General features: G+C 39.1%; 1 protein-coding gene across 1 annotated transcript; it reads left to right on the top strand.

Moving 5' to 3' along the window:
* The first annotated feature begins 1540 nt into the window (after positions 1–1540).
* LOC114459252 (ras GTPase-activating protein-binding protein 1-like) lies at positions 1541–11529 on the top strand. Its single transcript, XM_028441569.1, has 7 exons — positions 1541–1664; positions 1736–1799; positions 5616–5841; positions 5934–6164; positions 6259–6400; positions 6496–6631; positions 10127–11529. The coding sequence occupies exons 3-7, from the start codon at positions 5753–5755 to the stop codon at positions 11527–11529; spliced, it is 2001 nt and encodes a 666-aa protein (XP_028297370.1). The 5' UTR covers positions 1541–1664; positions 1736–1799; positions 5616–5752.
* The last annotated feature ends 7277 nt before the right edge of the window (positions 11530–18806 follow it).

Raw genomic sequence — 18806 nt, 5'->3', positions numbered from 1 at the left:
ATTAGTTGAAATTGGTTGAAAAAGTTGAAATTGGTTGAAAAAGTTGAAATTGGTTGAAAAAGTTAAAATTGGTTGAAAAAATTGAAATTGGTGTAAAAAAGTTTAAATATATTCAAAAAGTAGAAAAAAATTAAATTGTTCGAAAAAAGTTCAAATTTGGATAGAAATTTTTAAATGGATTGAAAAAATTGGAGAAACGATGAAATTAGTGTTAGCGTTAGCATTAACTTGGGATTACTGTTGCAGCCTAGCTTTACCATTAACATTAGCCTATCTGTAGCATTAGCCTAGCAACAACATTAGTGTAGCATTAACCTAGCATTAGCATTCGCGCAGTATTTACCTAGCATTACACTTTTGTTGATGTTAGCATTAACCTAGCGTTACCATTAGCATTACCAATAGTCCAATGTTTAATTACTGTTAAAGTATGACTTTAATGTAGGAACACAAGGTTATCATTAAGTGCTTTTGATGGAATATGTCACCAAAAGGTTGTTAATATTATAGTTTTATTTCCTCATATTGTTGCCAGTTTTTTTAAAAAGGCATTTTTTTTATAATTATATTTTTTTATATTTTTACTTGTTCTTGTTCTACATCAACTGTTTTTAATATTTATTCTATATTTTTTTTTACTTGTTGTCGTTCTGCCTCACCTTTGTTAATTTCAATAAATGTTCTTTAAAAATAAAATAGACTTGTACCAATTGTTATTATTATAGTGTCATTTTTATGATGTTAATTGAAGGAGCAAAAGTAGTATCGGCTCCAAATATCGGCTCAAGAAATTCAGCAGTCTGTATTGGTCATCAGCTAAGACATCGACCCTAAAAAATCCATATCAGCATTTTCATTTCGGTGCATCCCATATATATATATATATATATATATAATAAAACACTGTTTTGTTTTTCTACATTGTGTTTCTTTAAATAACTACACTGAATGTACAGTACATATTTGTCACTGTGAGGATCCTAGTCTATTTTCTTTGTCTATGTTTTCTCCTCCCTGTGTGTTTTCCTTAGAACAGGCTCCACCCACCTTGTCTGCAATCAAGTCTGCAAAGCTGCTTCTCATCTCCAATCAAGCTACCTACACACTCCACAGTATAAGATCAGGCTCATTCTACCACTTGATGTCAGATCATCAGTTTACCAACCGTCATCTTTAAACTTCATCCTGCAACTGAACGTGTTCAGCTCCTCCACCTCACATCTGGATCACATCTCACTCACTGAACATCAGGAACCTGCACCTTGGACCTCCTGCCAGCATCCTACAAACAACAGCAATACGTTCTTTTGTAAACCTTACCTAAGACTGTTTGTGTAGCCCTGATAACTATATATGTGATTAATATTTATAATATTAATCTATATTTTTATATAGGATTGACAGTGTAATTCATACTTATACAGAATTATATTTATTAAATATAATAATAAAGTATTCAAGCTTTAAGTTCAGTTGGGTGGTTTTGAAGGGGTTCTCCGTTGCTAAAACTCATTTCTTTAAAGCGTGTGACGTCACTTCCTCCACTCCACGTTACTCTCGCGAGATTACGTTCAGCCAATCACGTAGCTCGGTCACCTATTGCAAACAGCTGTGTTTGTTCCCTGTCAGAGAGTGACGACACACACACGGAGCTGCTACAACAGGTTGGTTCTTTAACATCTACTTTAGGTTTTTAACAACTTTAGTACTCACTACAACCTTTGTACACCTTCAGACTTCACCACCTCAGGGATAGGAGACATTTAATCCTGCTGAGCTTGACGTTTGAAAAGGAATTGGTGAGTTTAAATGTTTGTTGCTCAGGAGCATGCTATGCTAACTGAATGCTAATGTAATGCCATTGAACTATGTTAGGTGGCTAATGTTGTGTTAGATACATTATGTTGAGTGCTGTTACCCCAGTATAACTGTTAACACTATTTAAGTATTGATTTGTGTTGGTTGAGTGAGTGTGGTGGAGCCATTTCAGCAGCAGAGGGCGCTAGAGGAGTGTCTCTACCCTAATCAACCATAAAAGGAGGCTGTAATGAGTGTCAGGTGTGGCACTGGAGAACAAACGCTTTTTATCATGTGGAATGTGAACATCTTTACAACATAAAACGTTACTGCTTTGGTTACATTAGGCCTGGGTGATATGGACCAATATTCATATCTCATAGATTATATAAACTCCATTTATTTATATTTTTCAATATAGTTTTAGAAAAAAAAAAACAATAGGTCAAAGGAGAAAAATACCGCAAAGACCCTTTTATTAATCACTAGCAGCACAACATCAACATTTTGTTCCACTTGTGACTTTTTCCTTCATTAAACCTTGGGGCACCTTTACAAAAAAGTTCATCTTTGAGCTTGGGGACCAAAACACTACACTGTGGGAAAAAAAAATAAAATAAAATAAATAAAAAACCATTTTTTGCAGTAAAAAACTGTCAGCTGTGGTTGTCAGAGCATTACCGTAAAACCGTTTTGTTAGAATAAGTGTTTATCCAGACATTTTACATTTAGGAACTACCGGTCTTGTCAAAATATTACCATCATTAACACTGTTTCTACCTTTACGGTAAAGGACGATTACCGTACAATTTACAGTAAGAGTTGATCACTCTAAAGCATACTGTAAAAATATTTATCAATTAAACATTTTCTCATATAATAAACTTATGCAGTAAGTATTTTGTTACTGTGAAAGACAATTAAATTATAATATATGACTATGTATTACAATACAGGAAATAACTACTCCTGCTTTAAAATACATTTAGGGCACATTAAGGGTATATTTTTTAACAATGTTAAGAAAACAAATCTATGAAATTTTCAATAAACATTTGCTCACAAACTAAAATTTAGTTTACTGAGTAATGTTTGTATGAAAAGACAATTTAAATAAAATAAATGTATCAAATTTCTTTCACTTTTCCATAGAACTTTGACTTTATTTTCAAGATCATTAATTGAACAATGAAGCTTTAATATGGTGTTTTCATCTCAGATTGATGGTTGTGAGTAATGTCAGGATCCAGAGAACAAATGAGGTCACTTCCTCTAAACGTCCATGGGCAGACAGTCATTTTTTAAAAGTCTTTCAGCTGGATCAGTAGGTGTAGTTGTTGTGTTCCTGTAGCTGTATGGCAGCAATAAGGCCTTTCTGTTGACTGGAAATGTTCCCCTGATGGACAGGATTTCAGGAATTAACATCTAGCAGTAAGAAAACAAAATGAACATGGTCAAAGTTTTATCAATCACATCTTGGGCAAAAATACATAAAAAAGGTTGTTTTATTACTCACATATCTTCTGGCTGAGTACAGAAACACACCTATCAGCCTGGATCAATGGGAGTTTCCAGAGGAGGATGAAGCAAAATGGAAAGAAGTGGAAAAATAGGAGAAAAACAAAGCTTTCAGAGGTTTTTCTTTTTTTAAAGAACATTTTCTTAAAGAAACAATGAGGAAATACTGCCTGTGTCAGTACAGTAGCTTTTATTGTACCCTGTATGTTCAATGGTTGAATAAACTTCAGCTTTATTTAACACAAGCAAAGGCATTGTCTCTTAAAATTTGAATATTCATTCAAACCTGAAGGTAAATGTTCATATTTGAACTGAAATGAGACGTTCAGTTAAAATATTTTTTACTTGTTCTACCTCACCTTTATTAATTTCAATAAATGTTCCTTTTTTTTTAAATTGAGACTTTTGTTGCATTTTGTTATCATCATTGTGTAATTTTTATGATGTAAATTGAGGGAGCAAAAGTAGTATCAGCTCAAAACTGAAACACAGCAAAGCTCCGGTTTGTACACGGACCCAGAGAGAAGTGACATCACTACCGCTGATAATTCCCCAATCTTTCATTTCTAATCACATGCTAATGTGTTTGTTAGCCGCCAGACTGTAATTCAAATCGGTATTAATTAATAGGAATAGGTCTGAAAGCATGTTTATCACTGCACTCAGTGAGTTAGTGACGTACACACTCTGAAATACTGTATTTTTCAGATTATAAGGCGCACTATCAATGAATGGGTCTGACCGGGTCTATTTTCATACATAAGGCGCACTAGTTTATTATTATTATTAAGGCACATTAAGAGAAACAAAATAGTCAGATGAGTCAAACTTTATTCAACTCATTAACAATAATTCTCAACATTGTTCAGGTTTAACACATAAAATACAGAACAATACACTGACTTTTTCAGTTCAGTATGTTAAAGCACAGTACGGTACATATCACTCCATGAGGCTCCTGACTACAGTAGCCCTGAAGCACCAAAAATCCATCAAGCGGTGCAGCTTCATAGTTTACCAAAGTTGTACTAAAACATTTTGACATATTAATACATACATAAGGCTCACCTGATTATAAGGCGCACTGTCGATTTTTGAGAAAATTAAAGGATTTTAAGTGTGCCTTATAGTCTGAGAAATATGGTAGTTTTTTCTGCTTTCTGCACTAGTGTTTATTCTGAACAGTAAACGTCTTTAATTTATCATCAACTGTGTGATTTGGATAACATTAAATAGACATTTCTTAACTTGTAAGGATTCTTTCAAACAAGATATCTATTCTTTTATTTAATAAACTTGATTTAAGTAAAAGGAACTCTGTGATTGGTTTAAACCTCATTACCTCAACAACCTGGAGGTTTGTTCCAGCATTTTAAAGTGACTTATTTACACTGACTTTTTATTTACTACTACTACTTTGTTCAAGACAGCTTACACTAAGTTTGTGATATTTAATGTATCATACCTGTCAAGTATCCCGTTTTGGCCGGTGAACTCATGTATTTTATACCCCTTTCCCGCCACCTTCCCGTATTATTTTCCCAGTAAAAATCCCGTATTTTAATGTAATCATCATTAAAAGATAGATAAAAAACATTCGTCCGCCTCTCCAAACTGGACGCTATCACTAACCTCGCGAGAACTGCCGCCTCACGTGACCTAGGTTGCAGTTCACTTCTCGCGAGAGTAGATGCAACTTCCTACAGCGGGAACAAACCCGGAAAATGGATGGATGTGAAGAAGGCGCTCCGGCGAAAAAAACGAAAATGTCATGTAAATACCTTGAGAGATGGGACAGTGACTTTACTTTTATAAAGAAGAGCAGGATGGGTTCCAATTACCGGTTCTGTATGATTTGCAACTGCGATTTTAGCATCGCCCACGGAGGAAGGAGCGACGTAAATCAACACGAAATATCCACTAAGCACAAGCGCCGGCTGGAGGCAAAGAAACATGCTCAGAGGATGTCAGCATTTGTGACAAGAAATCCCAAAGAGGAAGATGAGGTCAGTAATGCAGAGGTGAAAATGGCAATGCTGTGTGCTAAAAACAACGTTGCTTTCACCTTCTGTGACGACTTCAACAAGTGTGTAGCTTAGATGTTCCCAGGTTCTGCTATAGCACGAAAATACTCTGCTGGAAAAACCAAAACTATGCAACTCATCAAAGGTAAATTGAGTCAAATTAAGTATGAATGATTATGTCCTGCATGCATATTGTAGATTAATTTTTACCTAACATTATTAACTGGCTACGTGGGGTAGAAAATGGATGATATTAATTGGGCACTCACTCAACAGGTGCCATAGCAGCAGAACTGGATGACGAGTTGGCCAAAACATGTCAATCTCAGCCCTTTTCACTTTTGTGCGACGAATCGAACAGAAAAACAGAAAAAGAATTTGTCATCCTGGCTAGACTCTATGATGAGGCCACTATGCAGGTCACTACACGATTTATGGAGATGCCTACATGCAACGTGGGAAATGCTGAAAATCTGTATGAAAAGCTGAGTGAAGCATTGAGGTAAGGGAACTGCAGTTGTGTTGATGTGTGTTGTAGTTTGCATTTAATCATAACTTTATATTTTGTCTGAATGTTTTTCCTGCTTGCAATAGAAAAAGAGGCATCCCATGGGAGAACCTGATAGCCTTTAACTCTGATAATGCGAGTGTCATGAAAGGCAGACACAACTCAGTTCTCAGCAGACTGAAGATAAGCCAGCCCCACGTCCAGGACCTTGGCTGCATTTGTCACCTCGTACAGCTGGTCACTGGCTGTGGCATCACAGCAGCCCAGGTACCAGTCGAAGGCATCCTAGTGGAGATATACACCCACTTTGATAAAAGGTAAATGCATATAAATGAAATAGGCATGCAGTTGATATTCTTATAAACACAAATACATTTCCAACCTCCAAAATAATTGTTTTCTATCTTTCAGTGCAAAACGCTGTGAAATATACAAAGACTTTGTAGATTTCACTGATTCAGACCACCTGAAGCTCCTCAGGTACTGCAGCACGAGATGGCTGAGTCTGATAACCTGCCTTCAGAGAGTGTTGAACCAGTGGGATGCACTACAGGTAAGGATGGTAACTCCAGCAGATGTATACACAGCTTACTATGCTATGTTTCTAATTTAACCATGAATTGCACTCTGTGTCCCAATGTACTATAGGCCTACTTTAACAGTCATGAGGAGGTGGAGAGGAGTGCCAAAGTGCATGATCTGGCAAGACATCTGCATGATCCAATCGTGAAGACCTACTTCCTTTTTCTGAGTGCTGCTCGCCTCAACGTTACTCCAGGGACAGGTAGATGTTAGTCACTTCCCCATTGATAGAATTAAATATTGTAATGTATAGTTTAGATCTGCAATATTCAGTCAAACACTTTTTTTTTCCAGTGGAAAGGCTTGGTGCCTTGTTTCCTCAGTTGAGTTTGAGTGAAGATAGGCTGAGAGAGGAACTCATTGACTACCAGGTGACAGATGGCAAGCTGCTCCCCCAAGAAAACCAAATTGACAAATTCTGGGGACTGGTAGGGAAGGATGTGAGGTTCAGTGAGCTGCCAAGACTAATGAAGGCTTTACTATGCATTCCCCACAGCAATGCCAGTAGTGAAAGGGTGTTTAGTATGGTCAGGAAGATTGTTACTGAGAATAGGATGTCATTGGACAACAGCACTGTTTGTGCTTTACTGTCATGTAAAATAAACCATTTTAGCCCAGCCCACAAATACACTCCTTCCAAAAAAGTGTTGAAAGATGCAAAGTCAGCAACAAATCGGTATAACACATTATTAGTGAATGACAGAACTACATGAGTAAGCATGACAAAGTATAACAAAAATATGTAATGTAAATAAAATGTAAATGTCTAGTTTAAAGACTAGCAAAGTGAAATTAACTGTTAATACACAATGTGTTGACTTGTATGTTAAATAAATAAAATCTGCTTTATATACTCTTGTTTTCATTTAGGCTGTATTATAACGTAGGAATATTCACAGCTTTTCAATGTCGTCAAAGGTAGGTCGACCACATTTTATAGTCATCTAATTGTGTTAACTAAGTGCTTGACAAGTGGGTACTTTAGATTTCTTGTCATCTGTCTTAAAATATAAGGAATACTGGAGCTTGGTTGGGCCGGTGGGTCGGTTCGTAGCGGACGCCAGAAAATTTCCCTTATTTTCAAATTCAAAACTTGACAGGTATGCCCCCCCACACCACGCATGACGTGGGCTCTATTCTCCCACACTGAAAAATACACTATTTCAGTAATATTAAGTTAAACTTAATGCCACTATCAAGTAAAATGTACTTAACTTGAAATTAATGAAGTTATTAAGTCAATGTTTGTTTTATATAATTTTGATGTTGTATTTACTCAAACAAATGAAGTAAAATTAATTAAGTTTTTCCATAAACAGAAATATCACCAACATGAAAATATGAAGTACATTTTATATTTGTAATATTTACTGTTTACCGGTTATTTTTAGGAGCCGGGGTCCAAAATAACACCTAACTGTCTGCCTGCATGGAGAAGGACATAGAGGAGGATCTGAAAGCTACCCAGAAAAACTACACACACACAGTATATATTTGTAATATTTACTGCTATGAAAAATATATGTAGATTTGAATCTTTTTGACACTTAAAATGTAATCAATTGTATCAAGTTGTATTACTCATAATTACGTAAATGATGCTTATTTCATTTGATAAATATGACCAGATAATATAGATTTATCACAAATCACACAACTGGAAAACAGAAGAATAAACATTTATTTACTAAAGTTCACATCTGAACAGGTCCTGGTTTTAAAATATGTTTTGAACAAACAGTGTAACCTACTGTACATATATGTACATAATGGAAAATGAAGGCTATTCAAATATTATAACAGTACTTTTCTTCAATTATAAAACAGTGCTTTTCTTAAAACATCACAACACTTTTCAAATATCATAACAGCACTTTTCAAACATAAGTGCTTTACAATTATTATAACAACATTTTTCTTTAACTATTGTAAGAATGCTTTTATTGAAATATTAAAGTGCAACGGCAACATTCAAAATAGCATTATGGTATTACACTTTAAACCACCAGTGTCAAATGTATGGTCTGGGGTCTAAAAGCGGCCCTGCCATAAATATTTAAAAAAGTGTAAAATGTAGTAAAAACAGGTGTTGTGGATTTCATACAGTACATGTTTTTGAGCTACTGTATGTGAAGAAGCTACAGTACCAATAGAGAAATACTGCACAGGCATGAGGAGAACATGCAAACTCTACACAGAGGGGTGTCAAACCCATGGCTGTAAAGTAAAAGTGCCTCCTTATTTTATTGTTAATGACAATAAATGTGATTGTTACATAGAGCTGGACAATATATCGTGATTCAACATATATTGAGTTTCTTTTTTGGCGATATAGAAAAAAACAATATTGCCTATATCCATATATATCCATATTTTTTTAACTTCTTTTTATTTATTCAATCACAGTAAAAATCACATGAAACAAGTATTTAATATTATTCATAGAGTACAATTAAAAAGTGTTCTTCTTTACAATGTATCCATATTGCTGAGATACATATATATTTTTATAGGTTATTATGTATTAAAATACTCGTTTTAGGAGTTGTTGTTGATCACTGAACGTGTCCTAACAAAGATCTTCCTCCAAACAAGCCACACTACAGAACTCACTCACACGTGCTGTCCCTTAGAGGAGGAAAAAGCCCAAAGTAGCACATATTGTGCAGCTGTTTGTTAATAAATGTGCCTGTGTGGAATTTTTCATCAGCAAATTTAACCCAGAATTGTCTTTCTGGTCAGACTTTGACTTTAGAATATTGAAATATATATCGTATAATGTCCTTTTGAGGAAAAAACATCAAGATATGAGTTTTGATCCAAATCGCCCAGCCCTATTGTTAAAGTAAAAGGTCATTTACACTATATCTACTTTTTCTTATTATATACTGATTATGGTCTAAAGCAGTTGTGTGTTTTAAATCATGACCTGTAAAAAAAACCAATAGCATTGAATCCCAGTATATATGTAGAATAGGTAAGTAGGGTCATTGGGGGCTGTGATAATGACAGGTTCTCATTTACAAAGGAAGGCCATAGAAAAGTAGATCTATCATGCACTAGTGCACACCCCCTCAGTACTGCATGATAAATATTAACCAATGCACCAAGACAGCATGTATCAATCATACACCTGTGAACACCAATGGAACTATAATTCATATTTAAGAAGCCCTTCAATCTGATGGTTTTGCAGCATTAAATCTACAGTAGTAAAGCACCCAAAGGAGCCCATTGACCTGGAGCTGCTTGTATAGTGATGGATTGATAAGGTGATTGATCATGTAACATGATAGCAGTGTAGTAATAATAATAATAATAAATAATAATAATAATAATAATTGTTCAGTACGAGGTCACTTCATAAAACTAATAGGTCTAGACAATTAATATTTCACAATATGAATTATTAATCTGAGTTAAAATGGAAAGAACTGATGTTGACAGGTAGTCATGGTAACTCAGAATAAGTTAGAAGACCTCTGTTGACAGGTAGTCCTGGTAACTGAAAAGATGATAGTGCCATGTTCTAAAAGTCCTACGGGTAGACATCAAAGCCTCAAAAGCAGTGAAAAGGTTACTAAGTTTTAAAAGTTCCACGGGTAAACATCAAAGCCTTACTGTGGAACTATGGTCACTGTGCTAATTATTTGGACCGTATACTTGGACCATCGTCAAGAGCGCACAGCCCGTTGACTTCAGCTGATCAAAGAAATTGTGATGGAGAAGCCAAGTGCCCAGGGGGTCGGGCGAGTGTTTGTCCGACAGTATTACGCCGTACTGAACAAGGAGCCCGAGAACCTGCACAGGTTCTATGGGAAGGACTCGTCGTACGTTCACGGAGGTTTGGACTCCAAAGGCAAACCAGCAGGGGCTGTTTATGGAAATTTGGAGATCCAGAAGCGGGTGATGGAGCTGAGTTTCAAGGACTGTCACACTGAGATTTGTCACATGGACGCCCACTCCACGCTGAACGAGGGCGTGGTGGTGCAGGTGATGGGGGAGCTGTCGAACAACACGCAGCCCATGAGGAGGTTTGCGCAGACCTTCGTCCTGGCTCCGGAGGGAACCACCTCAAACAAATTCTATATCCACAACGATGTCTTCATGTACCAGGATGAGGTCTTTCAGGACTCTGACTTTGAACCTCCTGAAGAGTCTGAGGAGGACGTGGAGGAGCTGGAGGACATAACAGAAAAAAGCTCCTCAGACCTCCCGGAGCCCGCCCCTGAGAATAACAGGTCGTACTCCTGGGCGTACGTTACCAATAAGTACCTCCCACCCTGTGGAACCGTCCCAGTGTCAAGAATCCTCCCCCACAAGGTTAAAGTCCCGCCCACAACACAGCCCAGAGTGCAGGTAAAGTGTGAGTCTCAGAGCTCCACACAGGGACCTCAGAGACCTAAGGGTCGAAGGATTGTTCGTTATCCTGACGCTCATCAGCTGTTTGTAGGAAATATTCCTCACGACGTGGAAAAGCCCGAACTGATGGACTTCTTTGAACAGTTCGGCTCAGTCCTGGATTTCAAGATCATCTGCAGAGAAAAACATCCAAACTTTGGTTTCGTGGTGTTTAACGATTCTGAGCCAGTCCAGAAGATCCTCAGCAGCAGACCTATTGAGTTGTTTGACAACGTGCGTCTGAATGTCCAGGAGAAAAAGACGCGTTCGCCGCGTGAAGTTGAGAGCAGAGAGTCTGAGGGTCGAAGGATGGTTCGTGATCCTGACTCTCATCAGCTGTTCGTAGGAAATATTCCTCACGACGTGGAAAAGCCCGAACTGATGGACTTCTTTGAACAGTTCGGCTCAGTGTTGGATTTCAAGATCATCTGCAGAGAAAAACATCCAAACTTTGGTTTCGTGGTGTTTAACGATTCTGAGCCGGTCCAGAAGATCCTCAGCAGCAGACCTATTGAGTTGTTTGACAACGTGCGTCTGAATGTCCAGAAGAAAAAGACGCATTCGCCACGTGAAGTTGAGCGTGGAGATGCTCGTCCTCGCCCTGGAACACCCATAGGGGGCGGAGTCAGAGGCCCCTCATCCCAAGGGGGTGGAACCAACAAACCCAGCCTTGGCTCTGTTTGTGGGGTGGTGGCCTAGTGAGCGTTTCTCTGCCCCCTGGCAGTGAGACTACGCCCCCTCCTTAAGCCCCACCCACTGTGTATCTGGACGTTTGCATCACTCTGAACTCTAATCGATCTAAAGATTAAAATATTGGTTGAAAACTACTTGAACTGTGGTCTGTGGTCAATGAAGTTTGAATAAAAACTAACAAATCGTAACATTGCCTGGCAACCCTTTTCAGAGGGTTGAATTAAAGATCCAAACAATAATAATTGTAGGAGCCATGATTCATTTCTGTGCTACCTCAGTATAATATGTTTAGCATCTACCTAACCCGTAGATGGGCGGGTCATGCAGGTTATTTATGTTGCCATGGTGATTGCACAGGTGTGGTCAATCAGGGAGAAGCAAACAGTTTTTCGACTACTCCTGGGGCTCTTGTGAATGGGTTTTCTGTATTCAGTTTTACTGGACATTTTAATAGTGTTTTTTTTGTATTCACAATTCCCTGTTTATTTTCTGGATTAAAGAGCAAATAATTCAGAAACACCAACAAATTATTTTCATATCCTTTATCAACCAAGTACTTGTCAAAACAACAATCTCTGCACCACCAAAGGTGGACAAAGTTAAAGGGCTTGGACACTTTAATAATAATAATAATAATAATAATAGTAGGGGACACATGTCAGTGTTAAACACAGCTCTGTGTGCTGTTCAGCAGAGGTGTGTTCCATAAAGGAGGGTTAACAAACTCTGAGTCTATCCTTAAACTCTGGGTCAACATACCCCACGATGGGAAACTCTGTTTATCTGATTCTATTACAACTGGTATGGGTTAATCAACCCTGAGTATGTAAATCTTGGGTTACTTACGTGCACGCGCGAGATAAAAAACAATCAATGGATCAGAGATTACTCAAACTGCCATGACAACCAAACGGAACAGAGTGATTTATTCACCCTAATGGGTGAAATAAGTCGGTGTTTGAGGAATATGAGCCTGTTCTAAAGGTGTGTTCAGTCTTTAGTGACTATAGTGGCTTAAATCACCCGTAATTAGTCACACATTTTGGTCGCTTCATCACTTTATTGCTTAAGTGACGTGACGAGCACTGAATAATATGAATAAAATGTGTCTGAGGAGACGTGTCAGCAGCATAGGATGTCTGCATAGAGTCCTCCTGTTACACTGGATATAAAGACAGTAAATGCTGCTTCATATAACATAATTTATATTGATTTTTAATGTAATATTGTCGGTAGAGTCATCTCAACGTCCTAATAAATGTCATAACCAAAAACTGTAGCGGGACGCGAACCCCCGACCCATCGTTTCCAAGAGCTGTGTCACACTTCACTGTGCCATCATACCTTCAAAGATGTGTGAGCTACAGATTGAACTGTAACTGTATAACAATATAAAGCAATAATCGAGCCTTAAAAGTGGATTTATTTAAATGATCATCTCCTCCTTTATATTATCCACAGGTTTGTATTCAGTGAACTTTATTACAGATGTCAGTAGATGTTTTAATGCAGATCAACCTCAACCTAATGATCTACATCTACAATGTTAGAAAGAAAAGTTCTCAAACTTGACCCTCAAAAATAAAGGTTCCAGAGACCGGGGACCCCCACTGTACCTGAAGGTGGTTGATCACAGGCATGAACATTGAAGAACAGTCATGTGGAAACAGGGTCATCTATGAGGGGAAATAAAGGGGAGAGATGTTTGGGGAGCATCGATAAAGTCAGTAAAATGATGGTCCATTGTTCTATGAATCTGTGATAACCACATTTATTTATCTTAATAATATCCACTGTTATCCAGGTTGTTATTATTTGCGCCGTAGTTTGTAGTCATCTTAAAGATGTAAATCATTGTTTTAATCAGAAATAAAATGGGTTAAAAGTGACCAAAAACTGTGGAAAAGATGCTGAAAAGAGATTTTAAAATTCACAAAAAATGGTTGATATTCGCAAATTAGGGGTAATGTAATTTAAAAATTAGGAACAATTAGTTTGAACTGGCAAATAATGGGCATGAAAAATCGTGAATGAGGTTAAATTGGCCAAAATAAGCATGAAATATGGTGAAAAGATGATAAACGTGACAATAATTGGTCAACATAAGTAAGTGGTGACAAGGGTTTATATGTCCCGAAAATGTCTTGAAAGTTGAAAAAATGTGCAGAAAAGGCATTGAAATTTGATGGAGAAGTGGCAGGAAAGGGAGTAATGTAGCAAAAATGCATTAAAAGGAGCAAAAATATGGCAAAAAAAGGGATAAATATAGGTTTAAATATGGCGTTTGGTGTGGCTACTCTGTGTTTGTTACACATGTCCTAGACTAAATCAAATACTTGGTACAATGGTTTCTGTTCTCAGCTGGTGATGTCTGTATCCTGTGAACAAAAAACTACATTTATATACATTTCAAAGGTTGATTATGATTTTTTTAAATATTTCAAGTTATAATTTCTATCCATGTCGAAATCTTTATTTATCTATCTGAGGATATAAATACACATAAGGGTTTTAGTTGTGAGATTTTTAGAACATAAATAGAGGTAAATGACAATATTTTACACAGTTGTGAGGTGTATTAACTGCTTAACATGATATCCATTTATGCTATATACCTTTTCATCTAAAAGCTCAGTATAAGCCTTTTTCTGTGACTTAAGCATATGGGGTTTACTATCCTAGCAGTTGTCTCTGTGGACCTGCTGTTTGCATGTGACATTGCCTTGTGACTAAGGGGGGGGGACATCCTGTCCCCATTTCCTGCTCTTCCTCAAATTGTAGTTTCAGGCCATAAACTATCTAACTCCGGCCTTTGTTCATAGTCATGTGAGGGTCTTACCGCCTTAATGGACAACTGTTGCTTCCTTTCTTTGTGTCCCAGAGAAGGGTGGTTAAGTAATCATGTGATGTCTGAAAACTTTGTGAAAGATATAAGCGCTTCTCTCCTGTTCTTGCTTCAGAGTAAATCTGACCCCGGCGGCTCTCACAGGGCTTCTGTCTCAGCCCTGTTCTTTTGATTCTGCTTGTGTTAATAAACTTTGTATTATTATCCTTTTTTTCCACACTACATCTTTTACATCGTTCACATCTCTACCTGGGGAATCCACGACAGTTGTAACATAATATTCAAACTGACAGAGATTATTAAAGAAGTGAATAAAAAAAGTCAGAAAATAACCCAAAGAACTGAAAAGTAAATCAAATCATTAGAATAAAACAGTAATTAGAACAAACACAAATGTAACCAGGTGTTATGTTAATTTATGCCTCTACTAATATTTATATAGATTACAAGGAAACAGATTTTTGATTGTATTTATGTCTATCAACTCTAATCATCAAGAGAAAGAAAACAGTATGAAATCTATAAATATGATATCCAAAAGTTATTCTAATTGTCATTTCAAAACTATCAACGTATGATCAACAAGAAAAAGTTTTTAGTAATTCCTTAAAAAAAAGATCCTAACCCATCTTAAATTACAAATATTTAAATAATTGTGTGTGTGTGTGTGTGTGTTATAGTGTTAATTGACTTGTCTAAAAAACTAAACTATTGATGAAAAAATAAATGGTTTATATCACATATTGCCATTTTGAGGAAAATATAGAAATATGAATATTGGTCCATATCACACAGGCCTACTGTAACTGTAACCCCACCAGTGAAGGCAGCCCTCCCTAAGTACCCTGAGTCTCTGCGTTGTGTTTTTGGTGTTATTTGGGGGTGGGTGCGATGCAGGAGGACGAACCACTGGAGACAGGAGTTTGCGGCTAGGACCAGGAGCTTTTATTTTGCTTTAAACTGCCCACAGAACGGCTCCACATCCACTTTCTTTAACCTTTGGAAATGACGGCAAACAAATCCATGAAACAAAAAATGAGTGAACGAAAATTATTGTGCTTAACATAAATTACATACAAAAATAAATAAAATAAAAAATCTATTAATAAAAATAAAGTGCTGCACATTTTCTTTTAAAAAAAAAACAACAAACTTATGGTGACAATTAGTAATACACTGAATTAATTTAAATAAAAAAACCTCGGGTAAAATTAAAAGCTATTCTGAACACATGCTAAAAACTAACTGAAAAAGTGGTTTATTCTTACCACATAAAACAAGTACAACTATCCAAAACACACACAAATAAGTAAATAAGTATCTTACATTAACACATAACTTAAAAATACTGCCCGTGTGGCTGTTTTAACTTAAAACATTTATACTTAACACAGAGAACAATAGCCCATGCTCACCTTTGGAAATGACGGCAAACAATAAAACAAAATGGCCGCCGCGCCCAGCTCAACCCAAACTATGGCGCACCGTTAGGGACAATCTACTTGAACAGCCTAACTCTTAAAAGGGACACACAGCGACACCTTGTGACGAAGTTTGGTCACTACCTTACATCCACCCCGTCATTACTTGATGGCGTCCCAGTCATCAGACCACAAGAAATAAAATACCATCAACTAAACTCAAAAATACTAAATGAATGTAGACGACAATGTGTTTGTGTGTCTCCTATCTCTGTTTACTCTCGCTCTGTTGCAACATGTGTGCTGCGCATCTTCTTGCGTCTTGCCTTCTGCCACACAGCCCATCCTCTTTCTATCTTCTCACGGTCTGCCTCTAGATCACTGACTTGCAATTCCAAACACAGTTTCTGTGGTGGACGATGATTTCTCTGAGGGTTCCTCCTTAAATTACTTGGCTTGGTGGAGAAGTTATTTCTACTGATTGTTTCAGTCACCTCAGCTCCAGTTGCCATTGCTTCTGCCTCCACATCCTCTTCCTCGGTTTCGGTGAGTTCACCCGTTATCTCTGGTACAGTACTCTCCAAAACTGCTTCTGAACTGTCCACTGCTGTATCTGACTCAACCTCTTCTCCCACCACTATGCCAGCTTCCTCTCCGGTGTTCTCTAAATCTTCCATCTCACCGTCCTCTCCCGAGTCTTGTTCATCTTCATCCCATGTCGCATCACAGGCCTGCTCTACAGGAAGAAACATGCATTGTGTAAGGAGATTGCGGTGGACCACCCTCTCGGTGCCGCCATCTTCTGTTCGCACCACATATACAGGTATGTTAGGCTGCTTCTTTACCACGATGTATGGATGAGACTCCCACTTGTCGGCCAGTTTCTGCCATCCCTCCACATGACACACTTTAACGAGGACTGTCTCCTGGGCTGAAAGCTTCACTCTTTGCCTTCTGATCGTTGTATTTCTTCTGTTGGCCCTTGGCCTGCCGAGATGTCTCGTTTGCTTGGGCGTAAGCTTGTGATAGACAGTCACGCAGTGTCTGGACATATTCACTGTACTCACAAGGCTCACTAGTCAAGTTGAGCCCAAAGGTCAGGTCAACGGGAAGCCTGGGATGCCTACCAAACATCAAGTAGTACGGAGCATATCCAGTGGAATCGTGGCGCGTACAGTTGTAAGCATGAGTCATCGCATCCACATGTTCATGCCACCTTGGCTTCAGGCTGGGTTCTAGTGTTCCTAGCATGTTCATGAGGGTGCGGTTGAACCGTTCCGTGGTCCCATTTCCCTGCGGGTGGTAGGGAGTGGTGTGGGTCTTAACGATTCCAGTACACTTGCACAGCTCCTTCACAACAGCACTTTCAAAGTTACGCCCTTGGTCTGCATGCAATTTCGCAGGGAAGCCAAACCGGCAGAAAAAGTTTTTCCACAGCACCTTCGCCACTGTGCTGGCTTTTTGGTCTTTTGTTGGGTAGGCCTGCGCATAGCGGGAGAAGTGGTCGGTAACGATGAGCACATTTTCTATGCCACCCTTTGACATCTCCAGAGTCAAGAAGTCCACGCACAGAAGTTCCATAGGGGCATTGCTATGTATACTGACCAGGGGAGCCCTGACACTTGCAGTTGGAGTCTTTCTGAGACAGCACCTCTCACACTGCTCACACCAAGCCTTGATTTCCTGGGACATCTGTGGCCAGTAAAATCTCTCCCTTATCATCTGCACTGTACTTTCAACCCCTAAGTGCCCGGAGTCGTTGTGGAGGGCAGTCTGGACTGGTGCACGTAGCTTCTTTGGTAGTACTAGCTGCTCAACTACCCTTCCTTGAGTGTCTTGGATGCGGCGATACATGATGCCATCCCGGACCACTAACCTCTTCCACTCTTTTAAAAGAAGGCGCACCTGCCCTCCCCCACTGACCCTCTCACTGCGGCGAGGCTTCTGGTTCAGACTCTTACAGTGTAAGACAGGTCCAATGACAGGATCCTCATTCTGCTCCGCACGGATCTCCTGTTTTATCTTTGCCGGCAGCGACTGCATCCCCACGTCCCTGTATCGCTCACTTGGTTCACATGGTTCGGACTCAACTTTCTCCAAGGCAGGTTTGTTCCTGTCCGAGGAGTTGTCTAGTTGCCTCTGCTCACTGGACCCCACTAGTTGTGGACATGTTTGGAGGACCCGGGTGACCTCCTGGTTGGACATACGGGAAAGGGCGTCAGCGTTTGCGTTGCTCTGTCCCCTTCGATACTGGACCTCAAAATCAAAAGCTGCCAGTCGAGACACCCACCGCTGGCCCGTGGCATCCAGCTTTGCTGAAGACATCACGTATTTCATGGGGTTGTTGTCTGTTAAAACCGCGAATCTCCGCCCATAGAGGTGGTCATAAAACTTATCTGTCACAGCCCATTTCAGAGCCAGGAACTCGAGTTTATGTGCAGGATACCTGGTTTCGGGTGGACTCAACCCTCTGCTGGCAAATGCTATGACCCTCTCTACCCCTCCTTGGACTTGCACCAACACAGCACCTAGCCCCTCACCTGAAGCGTCTGTCTGAAGGACAAAGGGCAAGTTGAAATCAGGATAGCCCAGCACTGGTGCGGACGTGAGTTTTCCTTTGATGGACTGAAAAGCCTCTTCGCAACCAGCTGTCCACAGAAAAGGCGGGACTGGATCCAGGCTCCTCTTACCCCCTCTCTTCTTCTTTCTAGGGTCTCCAGCAGTGAGGCGGTACAAAGGGGCAGCTAAGGCAGAGTATCCCTCCACATATCGCCTGTAATACCCAGCAAAACCCAGGAACTGCAACACTTCCTTCCGATTTGTTGGCCTCACCCAGTCTTTGACTCTCCGGATCTTCTCTGGGTCAGTCCGGATATCCTCAGCAGATACCAAGTGACCCAAGTACTGTACCTCTCGTCTCAAAAGCTGGCACTTTGAGGGTTTCAACTTCAAGCCATGCTCCTGAAGTCGGTCAAACACCAGCTGCAGCCTCTCCAAATGTTCCTCAAAGGACTCCG

Source organism: Gouania willdenowi, unplaced genomic scaffold (genome assembly GCF_900634775.1).
Source record: "Gouania willdenowi unplaced genomic scaffold, fGouWil2.1 scaffold_275_arrow_ctg1, whole genome shotgun sequence".
Lineage (NCBI taxonomy): Eukaryota > Metazoa > Chordata > Actinopteri > Blenniiformes > Gobiesocidae > Gouania > Gouania willdenowi.
This window is presented reverse-complemented; position numbering and strand designations above follow the sequence as displayed.

Coding starts and splice junctions, on each gene's coding strand:
- LOC114459252 (XM_028441569.1), top strand. CDS start 5,753: ATGCAGGTCACTACACGATTTATGGAGATGCCTACATGCAACGTGGGA. Junction 6,165..6,258: donor TACACCCACTTTGATAAAAG/GTAAATGCATAT, acceptor TCTATCTTTCAG/TGCAAAACGCTGTGAAATAT. Junction 6,401..6,495: donor ACCAGTGGGATGCACTACAG/GTAAGGATGGTA, acceptor AATGTACTATAG/GCCTACTTTAACAGTCATGA.